Source organism: Patella vulgata, chromosome 2 (assembly GCF_932274485.2).
Source record: "Patella vulgata chromosome 2, xgPatVulg1.2, whole genome shotgun sequence".
Classification (NCBI taxonomy): domain Eukaryota; kingdom Metazoa; phylum Mollusca; class Gastropoda; family Patellidae; genus Patella; species Patella vulgata.
This window is the reverse complement of record NC_065880.2, coordinates 58510435-58533586: the sequence shown is the minus strand read 5'-3', so window position 1 is coordinate 58533586 and position 23152 is coordinate 58510435. Positions and strand designations below refer to the sequence as shown.

General features: G+C 36.6%; 1 protein-coding gene and 1 long non-coding RNA gene across 2 annotated transcripts; one reads left to right on the top strand and one right to left on the bottom strand.

Moving 5' to 3' along the window:
- Positions 1–2406: 2406 nt before the first annotated feature.
- On the top strand, positions 2407–4238 carry LOC126811246 (N-alpha-acetyltransferase 10). Its single transcript, XM_050536825.2, has one exon. It carries the CDS (start codon positions 2694–2696, stop codon positions 3261–3263), a length of 570 nt encoding a protein of 189 aa, XP_050392782.1. The 5' UTR covers positions 2407–2693; the 3' UTR covers positions 3264–4238.
- Positions 4239–17887: 13649 nt separating this feature from the next.
- On the bottom strand, positions 17888–23152 carry LOC126811271 (uncharacterized). The gene is made up of 3 exons (XR_008785963.1): positions 22959–23152; positions 19156–19229; positions 17888–18920 (listed from the first exon to the last, which is right to left on the bottom strand). It is a non-coding gene; the product is annotated as an uncharacterized LOC126811271 (long non-coding RNA).

Sequence of the window (23152 nt, the reverse complement as noted above, 5' to 3'; positions counted from 1 at the left end):
GATAAAATTAATAAATCAACTAAACCCAATTAATTAACAGTAGGGTGGAGCGCAAAAATGTCCTCTAGAAGGAAGCGTAAACCTCCCTACATTTATAATAAAAACCACTAATCTACCAACTAATAAAACCAATTAATTAACAGTAGGGTGGAGCGCAAAAATGTCCTCTAGAAGGAAGCGTAAACCTCGCTACATTTATAATAAAACCACTAATCTACCATTAATATAATTCATGAGTAATTTATTATTCTCATTATTACCATTAATATAATTCATGAGTAATTTATTATTCTTATTATTTATCTGCAATTCAGTTAACACTCTATTTTCTTTTACTCTCACTTATTATTTTTATTATTAGTTTATAATGATTCCCCCCCCCCCCCACGAAGCCTTACTAGACAAAATAACCATAAAACCACAGTAAGATCAGATACTCTCTTTTCTCTAGCTTTCTTTTTCAGGTGCTGGATTCTTCCTTCAGAGAACCAACAATAAAAGGAATGAATAACATAAATAAAGATGTGCAACGCCACCATACCGGACAACATACCCAAATGGAAGGAAGAATGGACCAGGACTCATACTCACCAACAAAGCCCCAAGGTAGAGTTGCACCGCCCTGCCATTCTACCGGACAGAACGACCAGACCAACCCAAACTATATATATATGTATATAATATGTCTATGTCTGTGAAAATGTCCGTCTTTGTCCATGTCTGTTCCGTCAAATCGCATGCTTGTGAAATGTCTACTGGCACCTGTTTCGTCCTTTGCACATGTTATCCTACTGTTGTTTATTGTCCTATGTACATATATATGAAAACCTAATTATCCTATTATTTCTCACTAATCACATTGTAAATTAATGCACCTTGTACACATAACACGTCATTGTCTGCGATATCACCTCGGTGGAAGCGGACGTAAAATACAACTAATTCATCATCAAATGGTTCTACGTTGTCTGCGATATCACCTCGGTGGAAGCGGACGTAAAATACAACTAACAACAAATGGATCTACGAAATGATACGGCATTTGAAATTCACTCTAAAATATTCCATATTGTAACATATTGTTCTTCTTTATCAACCCAACATAATGGGGACACACTCTTCTCTGCATCAGCATTCGTTTCTGCTGTTAAGATGCATAAATGAACTAAATTTGGAAGAAATGTGACGTCTGGTATGCCGTTGTGACGTCACAGCAACGTCATGACGTCATAGAGACATAAGGTCGCAATTTTTGGACTCGCTGATACCGACTTCCTATCTGTCCGCAATACATTTATGGTGTCTAAATCCAATAGCTTTAGAGATATTTGGAATTTTTGATGGACAACCGCCATCTTAGATTTGGCCACGCCCCCTGGCCTTATTTGGACTCCGATTTTGGTAAACTTTATTTTCCTTACTTAGGACATCATAATGAGTCAATAGAAATCAAAAAACCTTTTGTTGCAATTTGTTCTACGTCAAATGTTAGTTTGGCCCGCCTAGGTGTTGATTATTGAAACCAAACTGAAATTATTGATAGCCCAAGCCCACGACAAGAAGGCCTCCGGTGTGATGCTTGTGATTTATGGCAACATCGTACCTGTGATTCCGGTACGTAATGAATTTTTCTTTTATTGTTATTATTAATACGCAACACTCGAGATAAGTATCGGAGTTTAAACCGTAATAGGTGACTTCGAATGGAATGTGTAACAAAAAAAAGTATATTTTATAAGATAAATGAATACCCGACTGAAGCTATTATTTCATCAAATAAATATCCCGTTGTTATTGATGTATGGTCTGAAGGGGATAAATAACGTGCGTAAAGCTGGTCGTACACGATCAAAGAAAATTGAACAAACTTCTATGACGGTCTCTTCAAATTATCTTTGACCGTGTACGAAGCCAGAAAATAAATTTGCCCGTGCGTCGAAAAATGAAAGTGAAATCAATAGATTTAGATGCGTGCGCAGATTTGTGGCAAATTTATTTGTCGGCCTATCGTACACGAGCATAAGTTCCAATTATTTGACACATTTATTTGACGAAAAGCTATGCATGCCAGCTTTTGTCAAATCTCATATGGCAAATGAAAATGTGGCAAATGTACGACGGGCTTAAATTCTGTATGGGATAAATAAAACACAACTAACAATGTTTAATTTCTTTATTATTGTGAATGGTCTGTTTTCAGCCTCACCTAAAACGAAAGAAAAAACAGTTATTACAAATATATACATAGATTTTTTCAGATTTTATTGAGTCGGAAATGTCGCCAGTCCGAGTCCGAAAAGTCGCCTGACCGAGTCCGAAACGTCACCTACCCGAGTCCGAAATGTCGAGGACATATTTTTGGAGTCCGAAATGACGTAAGTCCGAAATGACGCGGGACCGAAATGACATGTAATCAACTCAAACTATCACACCGGGTGCTGGAATACGAGTGACAGATTCCGCTCGGTCTCTATTCATTATCAAGCGATTATATTAAGAATGTTATAACTAAGCATTAAGAAGTATTTTTGTAGAGATTATAGATCCAGTGGTATATTTGTAAACTACTTTCAAAGTCGTAAAATATATTACTTCCGACCGCAAGTTTGGTTTACGGCAACACATTTTTGTGACTTGTTCCTAATCAATAGCGGATTGCTTTTACAATCACTCTCAACCCGAAATAAATCACAATGAATATCAGATGTGCAAGACCTGAAGATTTAATGAATATGCAGCATTGTAATTTACTTTGCCTACCAGAAAATTATCAAATGAAATATTATTTTTACCATGGACTATCCTGGCCTCAATTATCTTATGTTGGAGAGGCATCCAATGGTAAAATTGTTGGCTATGTATTGGCTAAGATGGAAGAGGATCCAGAGGATGCAATACCCCATGGACACATTACTTCATTAGCAGTCAAGCGAAGCTATCGGCGATTAGGATTAGCTCAAAAACTTATGGACCAGGCATCAAGGGCAATGGTGGAATGTTTTAAGGCAGAATATGTGTCACTTCATGTGAGGAAAAGTAACAGAGCGGCATTACATTTATATACAAACACTCTGAAATTTGAAATAAGTGAAATTGAACCCAAGTATTATGCTGATGGTGAAGATGCCTATGCCATGAAAAGAAAATTACCAAAAAGTTATTCTGATGAAATAGAATGTTCTACAGAAACAGTGGCTGGTGGTCTTGAGCATTTGGAGATTGAACCACCAGCAAAAGTCTTATATGCTGAAAATGCTGCATGAAATATATAATATATATAATATTGAACAACTCTCTAGTGGACTATTGAATTCCAGTGATTTCAAATCTTCAATTGATTACTTTGTAGAATCTTGTGAATGCTCGAATTTGAATGACAAAATTAATTACGGTACCTTCAAAAATGTTAATGGCAAATTAATTAGTACCATCGAATATGTTAAAAATCATAAGCATTGTTCATTTTATTGAGGCACAGAAGCTTGTGTTATTTCAGCAGTTTTCTTTAATTACTCCTAGACTTATGGCACTTTTTCATATTGCATAACCTTGTGATCTTTACTTAATGCAATAATGGAGTTAAATGGCTAATATTTGGGACCTAGAAATTGACACAAGTGGGTCGCAACACATAATAATGTAATATGAATGTATATAAACTGATTTACATTCAATCGTTTCTGTTTTTACTGTAATTTCTAATCAGTTATGTTCGACGAAGTACGCCAGATGTCTCAATCACAAGGCAATCTCTAGCGTCTGGTTATTCCAGTCTACATTGATAGTATTTATTGTGCATGCTCGTCAGATAAGAATATGGCGTCACCGTTTGAAATGACTTGTGGAATATGTCTAACCTCGTTCTAAGAGTCCCTTGTTACAATACATGTAGTAAAATTAGACATTTATTTTGTCTTAAATATTGGATATCAAAAGTCCATCTTTTCCGGATAAGATCACACAATCAATGTGGATTTGAATTGACAAATATTTTCTGTTTTCAATGTTGGAAGACTTTGGATGATATTACGGTCCAGTTGAAATTCATATATATATGCATTGTTCAGTTTTATGGAACAAGTCAGCTTATCTCTACAATTTCCATTAATTACGTTTACTTCTATTGAAGTTGCTTACTTTGTAAAATTGTAAACATTTAAACAGCTAAAGTCATCATTGATCATTTCAATTACTGTATAATGAAAACAATTAAAGGCTACAACAATATTTGAATATTACTTGCATTGTATATTATATAGAGTTATTCAGACCTCAAAATTTAAAAATAAAGTGTTCATACAGCTGTAAGCTAGAGTCGAACATTAGAAATGAAATGGGGTTTGACATCATACTGTCTTGCGCCGATTGGGCTAATGAGGACGGGGTCAAACAAATGAAAACAAGCGTATGTGTGAGTGAAATAAATTAAATGGGGTTTAACGTCCAAATGTTCTGCACGGACCGGGCCAATGAAAACAGCATTGTGTGAAGTACATCTTTTTCTGAAGTTTTTATTCATAGTTAATTATTATACATCACAACCATTTTGGAAAGAAAAAAATATTTACATGACATTATATGTGGATAGTAGTAGTAACAAAGATTGCAAGAGAATTTCTGTTTGCACAGAAATGTTCTACAATAACATCTACAGTTAAATGTTATGTTAAAAATGTAGAAAAATATACATGTACATGTACTTACATGAAAGTTCGTTATTTTTTCTTTTATTTTATGCCGTGCGGTGTTTGATTATCGCGGCCAAGTGTAAACGGGGCTTAAGACGCTGATAGTGTTGGGCCGCCGTACCGTGTAAGGGAGGTAAGAAATGTATATCCGGTATAAACCAAAAAGTTTACGAGGAGGGTAAATTTGAATAAAAGAAGAACACATTATCCATAATCTACTAATGATTCGGTAAGTTATTGATATTATGAATACATTTATATTTTTTAAAAAATGGTTTAATATGTGAAGTAAGAAAGATACGCTTTGTAAGATATAGCGTCTTAAGCCTCGCTAGTTAGCTTATGCACCCGATTACGATGACCTGTTGTTAAGTTGTTGTTTATGCTATGTTTTCATAAAACACGTTGATTTTTAATATTTTGATGGAGATTTGGTGACTAGTATTCTAAAATCTTAATAATGGCCATACACAGCAATTAAAATTTTCAAAGCAGAATTCAAGTAAAAATGCTGTTCGATTTTTAAAAGTGTGGAAGCCCGCAACAGCCATATCCTTAAATTGTGCCATATCTGCCACATAAGCCAGAATCTATAATTTAATTGAATGTGTATGTATTCTTTTACTTTGATATATAATATTATTAACCTGTATGCTAAGATTAATAATAATAATAATTTAAAAATACTACAAATAACAGTAAAGTACATGTAAGGTGTATTCGAAAATTGTGTTCGTAATTATCAAACTTTTAAATTCTGTGTAGATTTTTTAAAGATTTTTTTTTTAATTATTATTTTTAGCTGATCTTGGGCCAACTGCAAGTTAAGATTGGTTAATGCTCTTTGTGTAAGCATGTTTTAAGTAATGGCGGACAGCTAACTAGTTCACTGAAAAAGGGTGCACAAGTATTTGGACACCAACTTATCAACAGAATAAACAATTACATGTAACAGTAAAATCTGGCCAAAATGTACAAGTTGTCTGCCGGCAACAGTTCACGAATGAAAATGTGACAAAAAAAGATGTAACTCCTCAAAAAACGAAGCAAGAGCAGCGACGGAAAATAGCTGGGGCAAGTCTCCATACCGCAATTATCAACCGATTTCAATGAAACTTACAGATAACGATAACATTAATAATATCTCAGAGTAGGTAAAATTTCGACCACTTACGGTTAGCGGTTTCGGAGATATCAGGTTACCACACATTTCATGTGGCACGGCTACAGACAACAATTATAAATCGATATCCATGAAACTTACAGAATATGATGACAATAATATCTCAGAGTAGCCAAAATTTCGACCACTTCCGGTTAGCGGTTTCCGCGATATCAGGTTACCACACATTTCATGTGGCACGGCTACAGACCGCAATTACCAACAGATTTCAAAGAAACTTGCAGATTATAATTACATTAATAATATCTCAGAGTAGCCAAAATTTCGACCACCTTCGGTTAGCGGTTTCCGAGATATCAGGTTACAACACATTTCATGTGGCACGGCTACCGATTTCAATGAAACTTTGTCGAAATTTTGTGCCTACTCTGAGATATTATTAATGTAATTATAATCTGAAAGTTTCATTGAAATCAGTTAGTAATTGCAGCGTGGGCATACCCGTTGTTTATTGAACCCACAAACTCCGCCTCGAATCCGGATGCTAGGAACTTTGCAGTGGTATGACTCGATACGCCAACATAGAAAGTTAATGAAATTTGGCATGTGCATGCCTTATGCACCTGTCCATTTGGTGAAATAAAGATATTGAAGCCACCAAAGCTAGTTCAGAAGTTATTGCGTGCGCAGTGAGCCTACCCTAACCCGATTCCCCCATAGTTTTAGTATGTTTATGGTGATATATCTCAAAAAGCCAGCATAGGAAGCTTCTGAAATTTTGTATTCTAGTAGTTTATTCATCTCTTGATTCCGTGAAACAAAAAGCTGGTTTGGTTACTTTTTGATGCAGCTTGGGCTTACCTTTTGTTTATTGAACCCACGAACGCCGCCTCGAATCCGGGTGCTAGGAACTTTGCGGTGGTATAACTCAATACGCCAACATAGAGGAATGTATTATCTTTCAGACATTATAATCATTTTCCTGACACATTAATATCTACAGGGTGAATTGTAAGGTATAAGAGTGGTGGGGTAGCAGACCCTAAGACGGTATTTATACAGGATGCCGTCATTTGCGGCAACGAAATGCTATAAGAAAAATAAAATTCCAAGCATAACATCATATACCATTTAATAGAGAAATTTATTATCGTTCATAAAATATAAACATTTTCCTGGCACATTAGTATCTACAGGGTGAATTGTAAGGTATAAGATTGGTGGGGTAGCAGACATCGAGGATGCTGTCTTGTCGCAGCGAAATGCAATATGTAAAATCAAATTCCAAGTATATCTTCACATACCATTTCATAGAGGAATGTATTATCTTTCAGACAGTATAATCACTTTCCTGGCACATAATATCTACAGGGTGAATTGTAAGGTATAAGAGGGGTGGGGTAGCAGACATCAAAGCCATATTGATATAGGATGCTGTCTTGTCACAGCGAAATGCAATATAAACAAATCAAATTATCACATACCGTTTAAAAGAAATTTATTATCGCTCATAAAATATAAATATTTTCCTGGCACATTATTATCTACAGGGTGAATTATCAGACCTTGAGACGGTATTTATACAGGATGCTGTCATTTGCGACAACGAAATGCTTTATGAAAAATCAAATTCCAAGTATAATATCATATATCATTTAATTATTATTTGTAACTTGGTTTAAATTGAGTTTATGACATTAAAGCAATCGGATCATGCGCATTGGTTTGAGTATTTGTACATGCAGACTTCATAACAAGTCTCGTCTGGTTAGATCGGTGGCTCACGCAATACAGCCAAATTATTAATGCGTTTGAAACTTTTATCTTCGTTATTTTGTTGTCTTCTACTAGGCACCTGCTTCTTTTTCATCATGAAGAGACGCAGAAGTTGGAATAGCCATGTTTCTTACAGGCCTCAGGTGCTGAGAAGGAAAAGCAGCAGTCGGCCTAGCGAAAGACGAGATATCTCCACAGGCCTTGCTAATGACGGGAGAAGTACAACAACCACGTGTAGTGGGTCCTCTAATGATGTTAGCAATGGCATTAATACCACAAGACACAACACTAACAGTGGTGTTTCTACTCGAAGTCATTCCGATATACCTAAAAAATGGAATTCTGATTATATGAGAGAGGTGTTAAAAAGACTTTCATTAGTAATTCCTCCATTGATTCCACGAAAGGACATTTTAAAGATAATTAAAGCTAATTGGCAGTCTATATCGAAAGTGCTGGATGTTTCGACGAGAAGTTGTGAGGCAAGGGGTAATTCCGTTGCTGGGAATGTTTTTAGTGAGACTGAGAGAAGTGGTGTTTTGAATAGCCTTCGAACGACCGAAGATGTTAGCAAGGGCAAATTAGAGCAGACGACATTTGTAGCACGAGAATGAGGCCTTACTATAATAATAATAACTAGAACTGCGAAGCAGTCATGAGGGGTTTCACCGGTGCCACGTTACCCTTGAACTTATGTCACTTCCGTTGCCACGTTATCCGTGAACTTATGTCACTTCCGGTATCAATGAAACCATTAAACATATTTCCATAAAAGCATTGCACAAATAGACGCAGAATCAACCAAATCTAGCAATATCAATTGCATCACTGATCTGACTGCATTGTTAAATGTATAAATCTTTATTTCGAGCTTTCTACTAATAATCCTATTGGCACCTCAAAGATTATAATAGTTTTGTCAAGACCATTCTTGCCTAGGGCAATCACTTTAAGGGGTTTAAATCACAATATTAAAATCTAAATCGATGAATAGTATAAAGTCAGCCATATTGATGAATATAGAAGTAAGAATTAAATTATGCATTATTTGAAAAAGAAATTAATATCACTATTCGGTGATACATTCTCTCCGTATAGATTATTGCTACGAGTTTATGAAAGTTACGAAGAAATATTTTAAAATATGAAAGCGCTTGATGGGTTGTAAATAGCTTAATTTTACACCTTTTTTCGTAAACGAAATCGAAATTAAAAAAACTGAGCCCGACATTTTGTGCACCCTTAAAGGGCGCACCCTTTCAGTTATACCAGATTTGAAAAAAATAATATTTGCTTTCAAAAAGTGGTACTGAACTGTCAAAATTGTAGTTTTTGGTAAAATTATGTCACTTCTGGTGCCGACAGGAAAATTTAACAGTAACAAAAAAAATGACATTTGTTTTATAGAAATCGAACAATCAATAATTAATCTAGGACCGAAAAACTGAATTGGCCAATGGCGGCAAACACAAATTACCGAGACAAAAATTGTTCACATTTTTGCTCAAGTCAGATGACCCTTTAATCCTGTGTAAAATATCATCGAAAAATATTCATAAATCATCTCATCTTTTTGAAGAATGGATTTATGTTATAAAAAAAAATGTTCTGTAGAATTCAAAATTCATGTGCTTTTAAATTATCAGATTCCAAACTGGGGGGTGGGGATGAAAAAGCTGTTTGTTGTAGTGTTACATAATCAGATTATTTCAACTTACTTATCCTATGGAAATACAGCTATATAGGATATATTTTAAAATTGATAGGCACTGCATGTTTCAACATCTTAGATTTGACCACAATTTGGCACTTGATAACTACGTTAACAGAGAAAAACTTTGTGCTTTTCGATGAAAGTGTTAAAAAGTCTAATATTGCATCATGATTACTGTTTTAAAGTATTTTCGTGTTTGATTTATATTGAATTTATCTCATCTTTTTATAGAATGCATTTATGTTCAAAAATAAAAATCTTCTGTTTAATTCAAAATTCATGTGTTTTTAAATTATGTCTGAAATTCCGCAGTTTTCTGATGTATTATAGTGTTTGCAGAATGCTGCACACCTCATCTGAAAATGCATAGATTTACATTATCTTTGGCCAGGGAATTGCATATATGTTTGTTTATTAAATTACAACAGATTTGTTTAAACTGCAGAAACATGTGAGGTATATAGGACTAAGACTAGTAATTATTTCCCCTTATTTCAAGATGGACGAATGTAGTGCGAGTTATAAATAGATAATTTTTCCCTTAATTTTTTTCTCTCCTCTTCCTGCATTTTTGGGTTGACTTTTTGGTCTAGTATTGGAGAAAAGGGATCAAATTTGCAATTTCATAGCAGTTTTGGGTAATACTGATGATATTACAGCGGAGGGATAGGGGGTGTAAAGTGTCTTTCTGCAGAGCAATCATTGTGTCGGAAGTGAGATTTTCACCCCAGTCATCTTCAAATCCGCGCAGCAAAAAATCTAAATGGTCAACCCCCTACAAAATTATGATGAGGAGATTGCCAAATGTTGTCCCCATTGTGCGTATAAAGATTGGAACCAACGGAATGTTGAGCAAAAAGCTACAGCCTGTGATGTTACAGCCATTTAACATTGAAGTCAATGGGCAAATACTTGCTAGTCTGAGTCCTAATGTTACAGATCAATATGGACACAGCTCACCAAATATTTCTACGTCGTCACCCACGAATGTAGGGCGAAAGTCTTTTTTTAGTCTTTCCCTCCCTTTCCCTTTTTCCCCCTTTTGCATGGCGATTTTTGTTGACTTTTTGGTGTAGAATCGAAGAAAAGGGTTTGGTGAATATTCATGATTTTGAGGCGGAAGGATACAAGAGTTGAGAGGTTGGTTAGGTTGAAATGTAGGGTCCAAAATTGCATGTTTTCTTGTCTCTACTTCCAGCTTGTGTATCTCAAGTTTTCCATGGTGAACCTCATACATGCTTTTGGGCAAAAGGTTACCACATGTTGCTCCGTCTGTGGTAGAAAATGTTCTACCCAACGAAAATTTGGGAAAAAGTTAGAGCCGGTCTAAGAGACAAGAAATATACTATTCAAAAAAAGTAGGGGATATTTGATTTTGGGGGCATAATACTAAAATATGCAAATGACTACGAAAAAAGTCACTATAGAACCTAACAGAAGAAACATTTCCAGTTACATGTGACGCCCAAACGCACCAATAGCTACCGCATGGAATGCAGGTGATGCTTGGGATCATCATGGGGGTCCAACCCAAGATTTGCACGACTCTGACTTTGAATGTTACAGTCATTGTGGCATTGAATTCCAGGGTGGAAACATCAGTTTAATTGTTTTAGTGACCAGAAAACAAATTTTGATATGCGTCGGCTTACCCAAAATGAAAGGTTACGTGCCCTTGGCATGCTACAGATCGGCACAACACTGGCGGTTGTGGCGCGGACGATGAATGTTTCTCAGTCTGTCATAAGCAGGCTATGGTCCAGATACCGTGATACACAATCTGTACAGGACAGACCACGCTCAGGTCGACCAAGGGCGACAACTCAAGCCCAGGATTGATTTATCCGTACCTTGGCCTTGAGAAATCGTGTCATCACAGCAAATCAGATCAGCGCTCGTCTTCAAACAGACACTGGTGTGAGAGTGAGTGGCCAGACGATTCGGAATCGACTGCATAGGGGTCACCTTCGCGCCCGACGTCCTCGCGTGATCCCTTGTTTGAGAGATCATCACATTCAGACATTCGTCAACACTGGGATAATCGACGCTGGAGCAATGTGATGTTTTCAGATGAGTCAAGGTTCACTGTTGATTTTTTGGACAGACGTAGGAGGGTGTGGCGTCGTCGAAACGAGCGCTTCCAAGACGTTAACGTCATCAGACATGATCGATTTGGGGGTGGTTCTGTTATGGTGTGGGGAGGCATCACTGTTGCTGGAAGAACGGCTTTACATGTTGTTGCAGGGCGTGTTACAGGCCAGTACTACCGGGACAACATCTTGGCAGTCCATGTTGTGCCGTTCGCACGACGTCATGGCCGCCGTTTCATCTTCCAGGATGACAACGCAAGATGTCACAGGGCCAGGATCGTTACAGGTTACCTCCAACAACAGAACATCACCACATTACCATGGCCAGCACTGAGTCCCGACCTCTCCCCCATCGAGCATGTCTGGGACATGCTTGGACAGAGGTTACGTCAACGTCAACAACGTCCTGCCAATGTCCAAGAACTTGCTGCTGCGTTGCAACAGGAATGGGACAATCTGGACCAAAATGACCTTAGACGTCTCATTAGGAGTATGCCACGTCGGATCAATGCTTGTTTGGCAAACAGAGGAGGATTTACCCGTTACTGACTTGGTTGTGATGCTGTGGTAACTTTGCTGTTTGACCCCGGGTATCATTTTACCCTTATAATGGTCAGTCTGTGCCTTACTTAGTCTAACGATCATTTGGAATAAATCTATGAATGTGAACTTCATTTCATTTTGTCATTTGTTTCTTCGTCAGTTTCATTAGGTGACTTTAATAACACTTAAAAATCAAATATCCCCTACTTTTTTTGAATAGTATAACATTAAAGTCAATGGGCAAATCTTTAGTGATCTGTGGCCTGTCTATGTGTGACAGGCTGAGACTGATATGCCTTAGTTTTTAAAATATGAAGATTAAACTCTCAGAAAATATGAATAAAATAGTTTGACTACTGATAAACTAAAAAAAAAGTTGAATTTAAAAAAAAAAATCAAAATTTGGAGAAAAATTGTGATTTTACTGCAAATTTCTCAATTTTCAGTTTTTATTTAATTTCTAATAGTAAGAAAAATATTTTAATGCCCAATTTTGGCTTATTCAACCTCAGAAAGCACAGATACAGTGAACAGTATTGTAATTTCACCAAATTTTGTCTAAAAATCAGGAATATTCACAGAAAATCTTTGGATTCCCCCCATTTCAATGTAGAAATTAATCCTTTCATCACTACTCAAATGAGTCAAAATGTCTAAAATGCCCTGATTTTCATTGCTAATATAACATAGATGGGATCTATATGTTTATCAGGTTTAGAAATAGCCCCAGCTTTCCTACAGAAAATTGAAAATTGGTAAAACTGAGTTAATAATGTACAGCAGATGGGTTTGTACAAAATGTTCAAAACAGGGGTTGGCTCAATTTTGCTACTGTTTTACTCAGAACAAGCATTTTTTTCTTCTTTGTAACATTAAATTCTTGCATTTCCTTCATGTAGAAAGCAATATTCCAGTCTTTCTAGCCATATTTGGGGGGTTGGGTGGCCGAATGGTTAGCACGCTCGCGCTGTATCATAAGGCCTGTCATTGAGTCAACTGGCGTGGTTTCGAATCTCCGGTTGTACGTGACAAGGAGTAGGGTCGCCTGTCCAACCTCATGGGTTTTCTCCGGGTCCTCCCACTGCTAAAGACCCCTATGCGCAAGTGAATTATTGAAATAAAATTAAACCATATGTTAGTCCCGAAATGACCTAGTTTGTGTCGAGTGGACGTTAAACCCCATTTCTCTCTCTCTCTCTCTAGCCATATTTAACTCCTTAGAAGAGGCTATAATGACCCACCCTTTTTTATTAATGTGTTTTGAGAGATTTAATTGCACCTGTGTTGACAATAAAATGATAGTAATTGGAATTTGTGGTTGAATTACAGCTAGGAATGTTATTTTTCACTAATAAATAGCTATTTTGTACATTTCAAAGATTTCTAAGCCTTTTTGTTTAAAGTCAAACTTAGAACCCAGAGACATGTTAGGCCAATGAGACCACACCCTAATATAAAAATGGTGTAGATGTGTAAATGTCAGCTTAATTTTCAATATTTTCTTATCAAAGTCTAGGATTCGTGGTATTTGTTGCATTTATGTTAATATTGCTCCTTCATCTTGTCAACTCTGTCATAACTACTTTTTGGACTTCAGGCAATTGATGTAAAAGGCCCAGACATCTTGCTTCAGCACAAGAATTGCAATAAAGATTTGTATGGTGCCTCTGAGCCTTGTGATGTTGAAAACATTGAAATTTTCCCAAATTTGTGAAAATTGTGTATTCTGTGACCCATTTGTTAGAGAGGGGTGATCATAGACCAAATATGGCATTTTTTTTCTTTCATCAAGGCCTATTTTTAACCATAATTCATATTTATTGCACATATTTTAGTTTATATGTACATATGTTAGCCAGGGATGGTAAAACATAGCTATTAGAGTTAGACAGATTGCTTTGGTGATGTTACTTCTGCAACCAAAGATTAGATTCATTCAGTCAGTGACATATTTAGGGGGTGGGGATACATGTTTTAGTATATATCTCTAATATTACAATCAATGCAGCTGATTTTTGATTTTTCTGTTTGTATATTGGCCAGGGTTTCTAAAAATATATCCCTTTCCCGTCAGGCTATCTAAAAAGTGGAAAATAATTGTTTGTTTTTTTGAAAGATGCTACATGTAAATTTTGTACATTTTTCATGACATGGCAGTAAAAAATTATATTTTTGAAAAGAAAATCCATCTTATGAGTGTTTTCTGTGTAATTTGTTTGTAACTTGTCTAATTTTTTCACAGAACTCAAATACTGCCTTTAATAAGAAAGATTTTTAAATTTTAGCACAAAAGGCCCATGGACCTGAGATGCACTACTGTACATAAAGCAGCATGTATACTTAAGGGGCCATCATTTTTGCAGTTATTCTTTGATTTTGATTTCCTTTCACTGGTATGTTACCAGAACATAAGGGAAACATATAAAAAAGACTTTTTGGTGATACCTGAAGTTTCACCCCTATATAGGACACAGCTCACCAAATATTTCTACGCCCATCACCCACGAATGTAGGGCGAAAGTTATTTTTAGTTGAGAGGTTGGTTAGGTTGAAATGTAGGGTCCATAATTGCATGTTTTCTTGTCTCTACTTCCAGCTTGTGTATCTCAAGTTTTCCATGGTGAACCTCATACATGCTTTAGTTTTGGGCAAGAGGTTACCACATGTTGCTCCATCTGTGGTAGAAAGTGTTCTACCCAACGAAAATTTGGGAAAAAGTTAGAGCCGGTCTAAGAGACGAGAATTAACATTAAAGTCAATGGGCATATCTTTAGTGATCTGTGGCCATATTAAGCATAAACTATGTAAGCCTACACATTATTCCCTGTATGGTGCTTAACCAAGGTGGCGAAAATATTAAATAACCTTACGGCAAGTTCCTGTGCAAAAAGCGACCAAGTTCATTTAATATGTCTACATTTTCACAAGTTAGTAACCAAATATATTTGTTCAGACTATTCAAGTTGATAAAGTTAGTATTGGATTTTTCAATAACCTCAAATAAACATTTCCTGTCTGTAGCGGAAGTGTAGGTCAGCTGTCTTGTAATGATACCTCCTTAGGCCACGTGGACCCTACCTATGGAGGTATGTTAAGATTTAACAATGATACTGTCAGTGTTTTGGATCAGGGCAATGAGATTAGTTCTCATGACGCCCCGTACGTGGCGAATATTTTATTTAACTGCAACAAAAGATAATTGAGAGGAAGTTTGTGAACTTTGCTGTGTTGCTTGTACCGCCCCATATTGAATCCGAAGAGTTTAGACAGAATCAAGAGCCCTCAGAGTTCTAAATTGAACAAACCTTTAAGTATTGTTGAATATTATAAAGCAGGGGTTTCATTAACAGCCGTCCGCCGGCGAATTTCCCCGGCTACTTGGCTCTTTGCGCCGGCTGTATTAACCCTTAACCGGTCATTGTCGACTATAGTCACCATAACGTTATACAGCTAAGTGGTCACAGTCGACTAAAGTCGACCACAGCAAGAACCTTTTTTATAAGCCGCATTTGAGTATTTAGTTTCGTATTTAATTGATATGGCAAGTGTGTCAGACAGGAACTTGTCTTGTCAAGGGCATTGAGAAAAACATGTCTTTGTTCAACATTTTTTGACGAAAAACGTAATTTAACGGTGTCGGGAACGTTAAAGACGCTCAAAGTGGTTGACATACTTATGAATTATTCCGAATCGGATTATATTGATGACACCGATTCTGAAGACGATATTTCTGATGAAAAGGATTTAGAATGATTTGCAAATTATAGATCAACTTATCCCCAGGAACTTTTTTATTGGTGTCAAGAGTCTATCACTTATAATTATTCGGCAGTAGTCGGTCGAAATAGGCATACAAAATATTTTTTTACGTCAGCCTTTATTTAGCCTGACCAGTTGACGTCATAACATCAAAATGACATCGACCGATTAAGGGTTAAGATTCCATCTGAGAATTTATTATGTCATGAAAAGTTTGTAAAATGGAGTACTTCTTTAAGTATAAATGTACTGTTATACAGAGTTTTGCTACGTAATATAAAACGGGTAGCCGTCGAGTTTACAAACTGTACGCCAAACAATAAACAGCGTCACGGTTATCGAGTTTAAAGGAGCTAAATCGCTAACATTTGGGACCTAGAAATTCACAAAAGTGGGTCGCAACGCATATAATACTGTAATATGAATGTATATAAACTGATTTACATTTAATGGTTTCCGTTTTTACTCCAATTTAAAATCAGTTATGTTCGGCGAAATAAGTCAGCAATCTCAATGGAGTGCTAATTTCTAGCGTCTAGTTATTCTAGTCTACATAACTCCATTTGATTTGGTGCAATGTGTCTAGCCTGGTCCCTCGAGTCTCTCAATACAACTGGGGCTGAAGCGCATTATGGTACACGATTCGTGTACCAATGTTAAAAAAATTATTTTATCTTAAATATCGGATATCAAAAGCTCATCTTTTCCCGGTAAGTTCACATCATCAATGTTGATTTAAGTTGACCAATAATTCGTGTTTTCGATGTCGAAGATTTTGGAGGATTTTGAGTTACGGACTTTGGTCCTTTAAAAGTACAACGTGATAATCAAGAAACAGGCGGTATTCTGTATCTCCTTTCAAAAAGAGTTATCGGTGTACCGGGTAGTTTAATATCGTGCCTTCCCTTTTTTCACCCATTCTACTCGAAATTTCTTAACCATCAATTACATTTATACTCAATATAAAAGGTACTAAATACTTTCTTTTGAAAACTGTCATTTATACCGGCTAGTTTTCACGCATTTCAGAGTTTCTAATAACCGGTATTTTAACTTCCCGTTGGTCCATGGGACCGGTTAATAATCATAACGGAAAATCATAAACCTCAACAAAATTAACTGCTACTTTATCTTTCCATTCATACCTCGTGTCAAAAATCACGTGCTGGCCATGGGGATCGAAAAGTGGTGCTATTTATAGTAACTTTTGGGCCGATTTTCACGAAATTCGAACTCAGTCGTCATTGGGGGGTAACGGTGATATAATAATACGTTTTTTTTAAATCGGATAAAAATTATGACCTCTATAGGGTCCACAAGCTAAAAACACGATTTTTCGTACAATCAGGGGCCATAATTCAGGAAGTTAGGTTCCGATATGCGCGGATATCGAAAGGAACCGAGATCTTTGGGTTATAAGCATACATTTCAAGTTAGAACCAAATCGGATAAAAATTGTGGCCTCTACAGTGTTCACAAGCTAAAAACGTGATTTTTCGTACAATCAGGGGCCATAATCCATGAAGTTACAGTCCAATACATGGACTCAGACTAGCAATTATTTGCCCATTGACTTCAATGTTAAATGACTGTAACATCACAGGCTGTAGCTTTTTGCTCAACATTCCGTTGGTTCCAATCTTTATAGGCACAATGGGGACAACATTTGGCAATCTCCTCATCATAATTTTGTAGGGGGTTGACCATTTAGATTTTTTGCTACACAGATTTGAAGTTGACAGGGGTGAAAATCTCACTTCCGACACAATGATTGCTCTGCAGAAAGACACTTTACACCCCCTATCCCTCCGCTGTAATATCATCAGTATTACCCAAAACTGCTATGAAATTGCAAATTTGATCCCTTTTCTCCAATTCTAGACCAAAAAGTCAACCCAAAAATGCAGGAAGAGGGGAGAAAAAAATTAAGGGAAAAATTGTCTATTTATAACTCGCACTACATTCGTCCATCATGAAATAAGGGGAAATAATTACTAGTCTTAGTCCATATACCTCACATGTTTCTGCAGTTTAAACAAATCTGTTGTTATCTAATAAACAAACATATATGCAATTCCCTGGCCAAAGAATATGAAAATCTATGCATTTTCAGATGAGCTGTGCGGCATTCTGCAAACACTATAATACATCAGAAAACTGCGGAATTTCAGACAGAAATTTAAAAGCACATGAATTTTGAATTAAACAGAACATTTTTATTTTTGAACATAAATGCATTCTGTAAAAAGATGAGATAAATTCAATATAAATCTAACACGAAAATACCTTAAAACAGTAATCATGATGCAATATTAGACTTTTTAACACTTTCATCGAAAACCACACAGTTTTTCTCTGTTAACGTAGTTTCAAGTGCCAAATTGTGGTCAAATCTAAAATGTTGAAACATGCAGTGCCTATCAATTTTAAAATATCTCCTATATAGCTGTATTTCCATAGGATAAGTAAGTTGAAATAATCTGATTATGTAACACTACAACAGCTTTTTCATCCCCACCCCCCAGTTTGGAATCTGATAATTTAAAAGCACATCAATTTTGAATTCCACAGAACATTTTTATTTTTGAACATAAATGCATTCTTCAAAAAGATGAGATGAATTCAATATAAATCAAACACGAAAATACTTTAAAACAGTAATCATGATGCAATATTAGACTTTTAACACTTTCATCGAAAACCACACAGTTTTTCTCTGTTAACATAGTTTCAAGTGCCAAATTGTGGTCAAATCTAAAATGTTGAAACATGCAGTGCCTATGAATTTCAAAATATCTCCTATATAGCTGTATTTCCACAGGATAAGTAAGTTGAAATAATCTGATTATGTAACACTACAACAGTTTTTTCATCCCCACCCCCCGTTATGGAATCTGATACATTGCTGACCAATCATAGGTCGCCACGTTCACTCGGGCCTGTCAAATGATTTACAATGGCACAACCGTCGATCAACACACAAGCCATTAATGTTATCTTCCAATATGAGAGGCCATGATAAACACACAAGCGTCCTTTTCAAGCTCGGAAATTAAGTCATCACCAAAAAGCAAAGTTTACAAAGGTCCTCGGGGCTGGAACCCAAACTGATTACGATTTGCCCTCCACTTCCACCACAGGTGTCATAGAGATCAGGGATGAAATTGATATGCATCATCGTTCTCCTAAAGCCAGTCCAGGAAGAGATCAGGTTTTGAGATGTAGACCTGAAATGTTAAATTTGGATGAGAATGAGAATTCTGGGGCGAATACTATCCAGGGAAATGGTCATTGACATCCAGAAAATGGTCAAAATGTGGAATTCTGTCATTCAGTTAAATGTCAAGGCGAGAAGACAGGCCTGTGCAGTACCAAATTTCCAGCCCATTACTATTAGTGAGCAGAAGTGGGGATGAGGTTAGATGTACTTCTTAAAGTGTATGAAATGCACATTTATCTCACCTGTTTTGCTTCTTTTTTTTTTAATACTTGTGTTGAGGTCAATCATTCCACTCTATGAAACATTACCTGGGCACCTGAAATGATAGGAGGCTGGGGATAAATATGCAATAAAAAACAGTGAGAAAATAAGAAAAAAATATGGTTTCAACTGAAATAGAAATAAACCTCTTTATTTCTAGCGAACAGCCCGTCACTGGCCCTCCAAAAAGAAACCAGTTAACAGTCAGTAAAAAAGTAAACCTTGAGTGTCACATAAGTCTAAGTCAATCTCAAAGGTAGATGCCATGTTTTGAGGTTCGGTCTAAATATTAAGGCCAACTGCATGTTTGATCAAAAGTCACACAGGTGTGAAGTTTGGAGTGTACATGTTAACATTTCATTGTATGATGTCAAAAACATGTTAGGTCTAAATGTTAAGGCCAGCTGCAGACTTGGGTCAAGGTCACAACATGTAAATAGGGTTAGGGCACATGATTTTTTGACACAATTGTGGGTTTGGGCTAGGATCAGGACTAGGTCTTGGCTTAGGCGTGGGCTACATGCTTTTTGACAAGATTGTGGGTTAGGGTTAGGGTCAGTCTTGTTTACATCTCGTGACTTTAGACCAAATCTGCAGTTGAGTTGGCCTTAATATTAAGACCTAACCATGTTTTGATATCATTGTGAACAAAATGTTACACATTTACAACCCAAAATTCACACTCAACCAACGGATACCCCCAATCATGGCTATTTTGATACCAAATAGTCAAAAAACTTACTGCTGGGCAATAAAAAAGCAGTATTCTTACCATTTCTGACACTTTCCATTCAAAACTTCAGGAAACAAGCCGTTGAAAAAATATCAACATCCCGAGTCGGCCATGCTTCATTATATCATCAGGACTCAGACTAGCAATTATTTGCCCATTGACTTCAATGTTAAATGACTGTAACATCACAGGCTGTAGCTTTTTGCTCAACATTCCGTTGGTTCCAATCTTTATAGGCACAATGGGGACAACATTTGGCAATCTCCTCATCATAATTTTGTAGGGGGTTGACCATTTAGATTTTTTGCTACACAGATTTGAAGTTGACAGGGGTGAAAATCTCACTTCCGACACAATGATTGCTCTGCAGAAAGACACTTTACACCCCCTATCCCTCCGCTGTAATATCATCAGTATTACCCAAAACTGCTATGAAATTGCAAATTTGATCCCTTTTCTCCAATTCTAGACCAAAGAGTCAACCCAAAAATGCAGGAAGAGGGGAGAAAAAAATTAAGGGAAAAATTGTCTATTTATAACTCGAACTACATTCGTCCATCATGAAATAAGGGGAAATAATTACTAGTCTTAGTCCACATGCCAATATCGAAAGGAACCGAGATCTTAGGGTGATAAACCTATATTTCACAATAATACAAGTAGTGTTTCATTGTGACAATGAAGCAACTGTACAGATAATATGCATGGGCAGAGCCTCTTATAGATGTTCATTAATCAATACATTTTCAAGAAAGTTAACCCTGTGTGCTATGCGTTTTGATTGTACTCTAAAGGCACAACATGTGATGGGGTGTAAGAATAAGTTAGCCGATTCCCTTTCACGTTTTGATTTTCAGAAAGTTCGACGGTTAGCACCTTTAGCAGATTAGGACCCTTGTGTAGTACCGAATACCTATCAGTAATACAGTGCTAAATTTAGAAGTAGAGGCTATTTGGGATAAAGCGTTAGCACCGTCTACTATGCAGACTTATAAATCAGGATTGACATGTTTTAAGCGTTTTCTTATGATGTATAATTATTGTTCAGATGTACGCTTATTACCAAATTTATCCGAATCAAATTTAATTCAATTTGTAGCTTTTTGCCATTCTATTATAAAGGTTACATTTTCTACCATTCAGTCTTATTTAGCAGGTATTCGTTATTTTTATCTCAGACAAGGAAGTATAATATGTCTACGGAATTTCCCAGTTAAGTTGGATAGATTAAACTATGTAAGAGCTGTCAAAAGGTCACAGGGACTAGACACACTTAACTCGAGCCAGCGGTTACCTATAACTGCAGATATTTTGTATCAAATCTGTTATTTACTAAGAAGCGGATATTTCTCCCCTCACATCGATCAGCTTATGCTGGCAGTTACGACTTTTGCATTTTTTGGATTTCTAAGGTGTGGAGAATTTACCGTTTGTGGGAATTTTGATAATTGTAGGCATTTGTGTCTAGATGATGTTAGTTTTGCAGTAGATAATTCCTCTATGAAAATCCATTTGAAGTGCTCTATAACCGATTATTTCAGAGCAGGCGTGGATATTAACATTTTTGATAATGTACGCTTTAAACCAGGTAGATGTATGGTTAATTATTTACTTTTGAGGAAACGATTTCAAGCGGGGGAAGCTTTGTTTGTTACTCCAGATTTAAAACCTTTGTCAAGATCACTGTGTATTGGTTATCTTAAACAGTTGCTTATCCGTTTGGGAATTGACAGTTCCCAGTATAGCGGGCACTCTTTTCGCGTTGGAGCAGCTACATCAGCGGCAAGACAAGGTGTCTCTGATCACTTAATTCAGAGTTTAGGGCGTTGGAAATCTTTAACTTATACCCGTTACATACACGTCTGTAAGGCGAAATTGAAGAACGCACAACATGCAATGAGTAGACAAGCTTTGTAACTGTTTTTTATCATTACTTTTCACTATTTTGGCGGTCCGATATGTGCCCTACTTATTTGGGTACATATCTGGGTTACTTGTGGGATTTTTGGTCACTTGCGGGTTGCACCGCGGAAGGGGTGAACCGAAAGTGCGTTTAAATGATATTTATGGGTTGCTGGATGAATATGGGAGAATCACCCCTCAAATATTACGGACAAAATTTAAATCGGACAAATTGAACGGACGGACAAGTTATTACCTTAAAGGAGCTAAATCGCTAACATTTGGGACCTAAAAATTGACAAAAGTGGGTCGCAACGCATATAATACTGTAATATGAATGTATATAAACTGATTTACATTCAATGGTTTCCGTTTTTACTCCAATTTCAAATCAGTTATGTTAGGCGAAATAAGCCAGCAGTCTCAAGCGAGTGCAAATTTCTAGCGTCTGGTTATTCCAGTTTACATACGCCGTTTGATTTGGTGCAACGTGTCTAGCCTCGTCCCTCGAGTCTCTTGATACAACTGGGGCTGAAGCGCATTATAGTACACGATTCGTGAACCAATGGTAAAATGTTTATTTTGTCTTAAATATTGGATATCAGAAGCCCATCTTTTCCCGGTAAGATCACAACATCAATGTTGATTTAAATTGACAAATAAATCGTGTTTTCAATGTTGAAGATTTTGGATGATATTGAGTTGGAGACTTAGCTACTTTAAGTCTCGCCTCAAAATTGTTGTTAGTTAGTTGTATTTTACGTCCGCTTCCACCGAGGTTATCTCTCTTAAACGACTTGTTGAGCAAGACTATTGGTCTATACATGCGCAGTAGAACGAAGCGTGAGTACAGCTAGTCTCAATCATTCAGACAAGTAAATTGCGTACGATAAAGACTATGGAATTCTGGGTGTCCGAGACTAGAGTACTACATACGCGTGGGGTATTTTCTCCGTCGTCATTTTAGTTAGCAGAATCAGGTGGTAGATCTACAAGAGTAAGAGTTTTGGATAAGTAGAGAGAGAGAGAGGTAATATATTTTGTTTTACGATGCATGTCTTGTTGAACATGGATCAATGTTTTTCAACTCTGATATGCCAAAGTGTGTCGTGGCCAATTCACCTCACAATAATTTTTCCTGACACTCACCATTTTGTTTGTTCGCCATTTCAAGTGAAAGTCTACTTAAAAGTTTTCTCGCACTCTATATCGTGTTTTTCTTTCTTGTTTTGCTTTTTATTGTAATATTTGGTCTAAAAGTGTTCCGCTTACACAGACAAATGCATGTCCTGCTTCAGGAGTGGGTTATTCATTCAGATTACATGTCATTTCGGTCCCGCGTC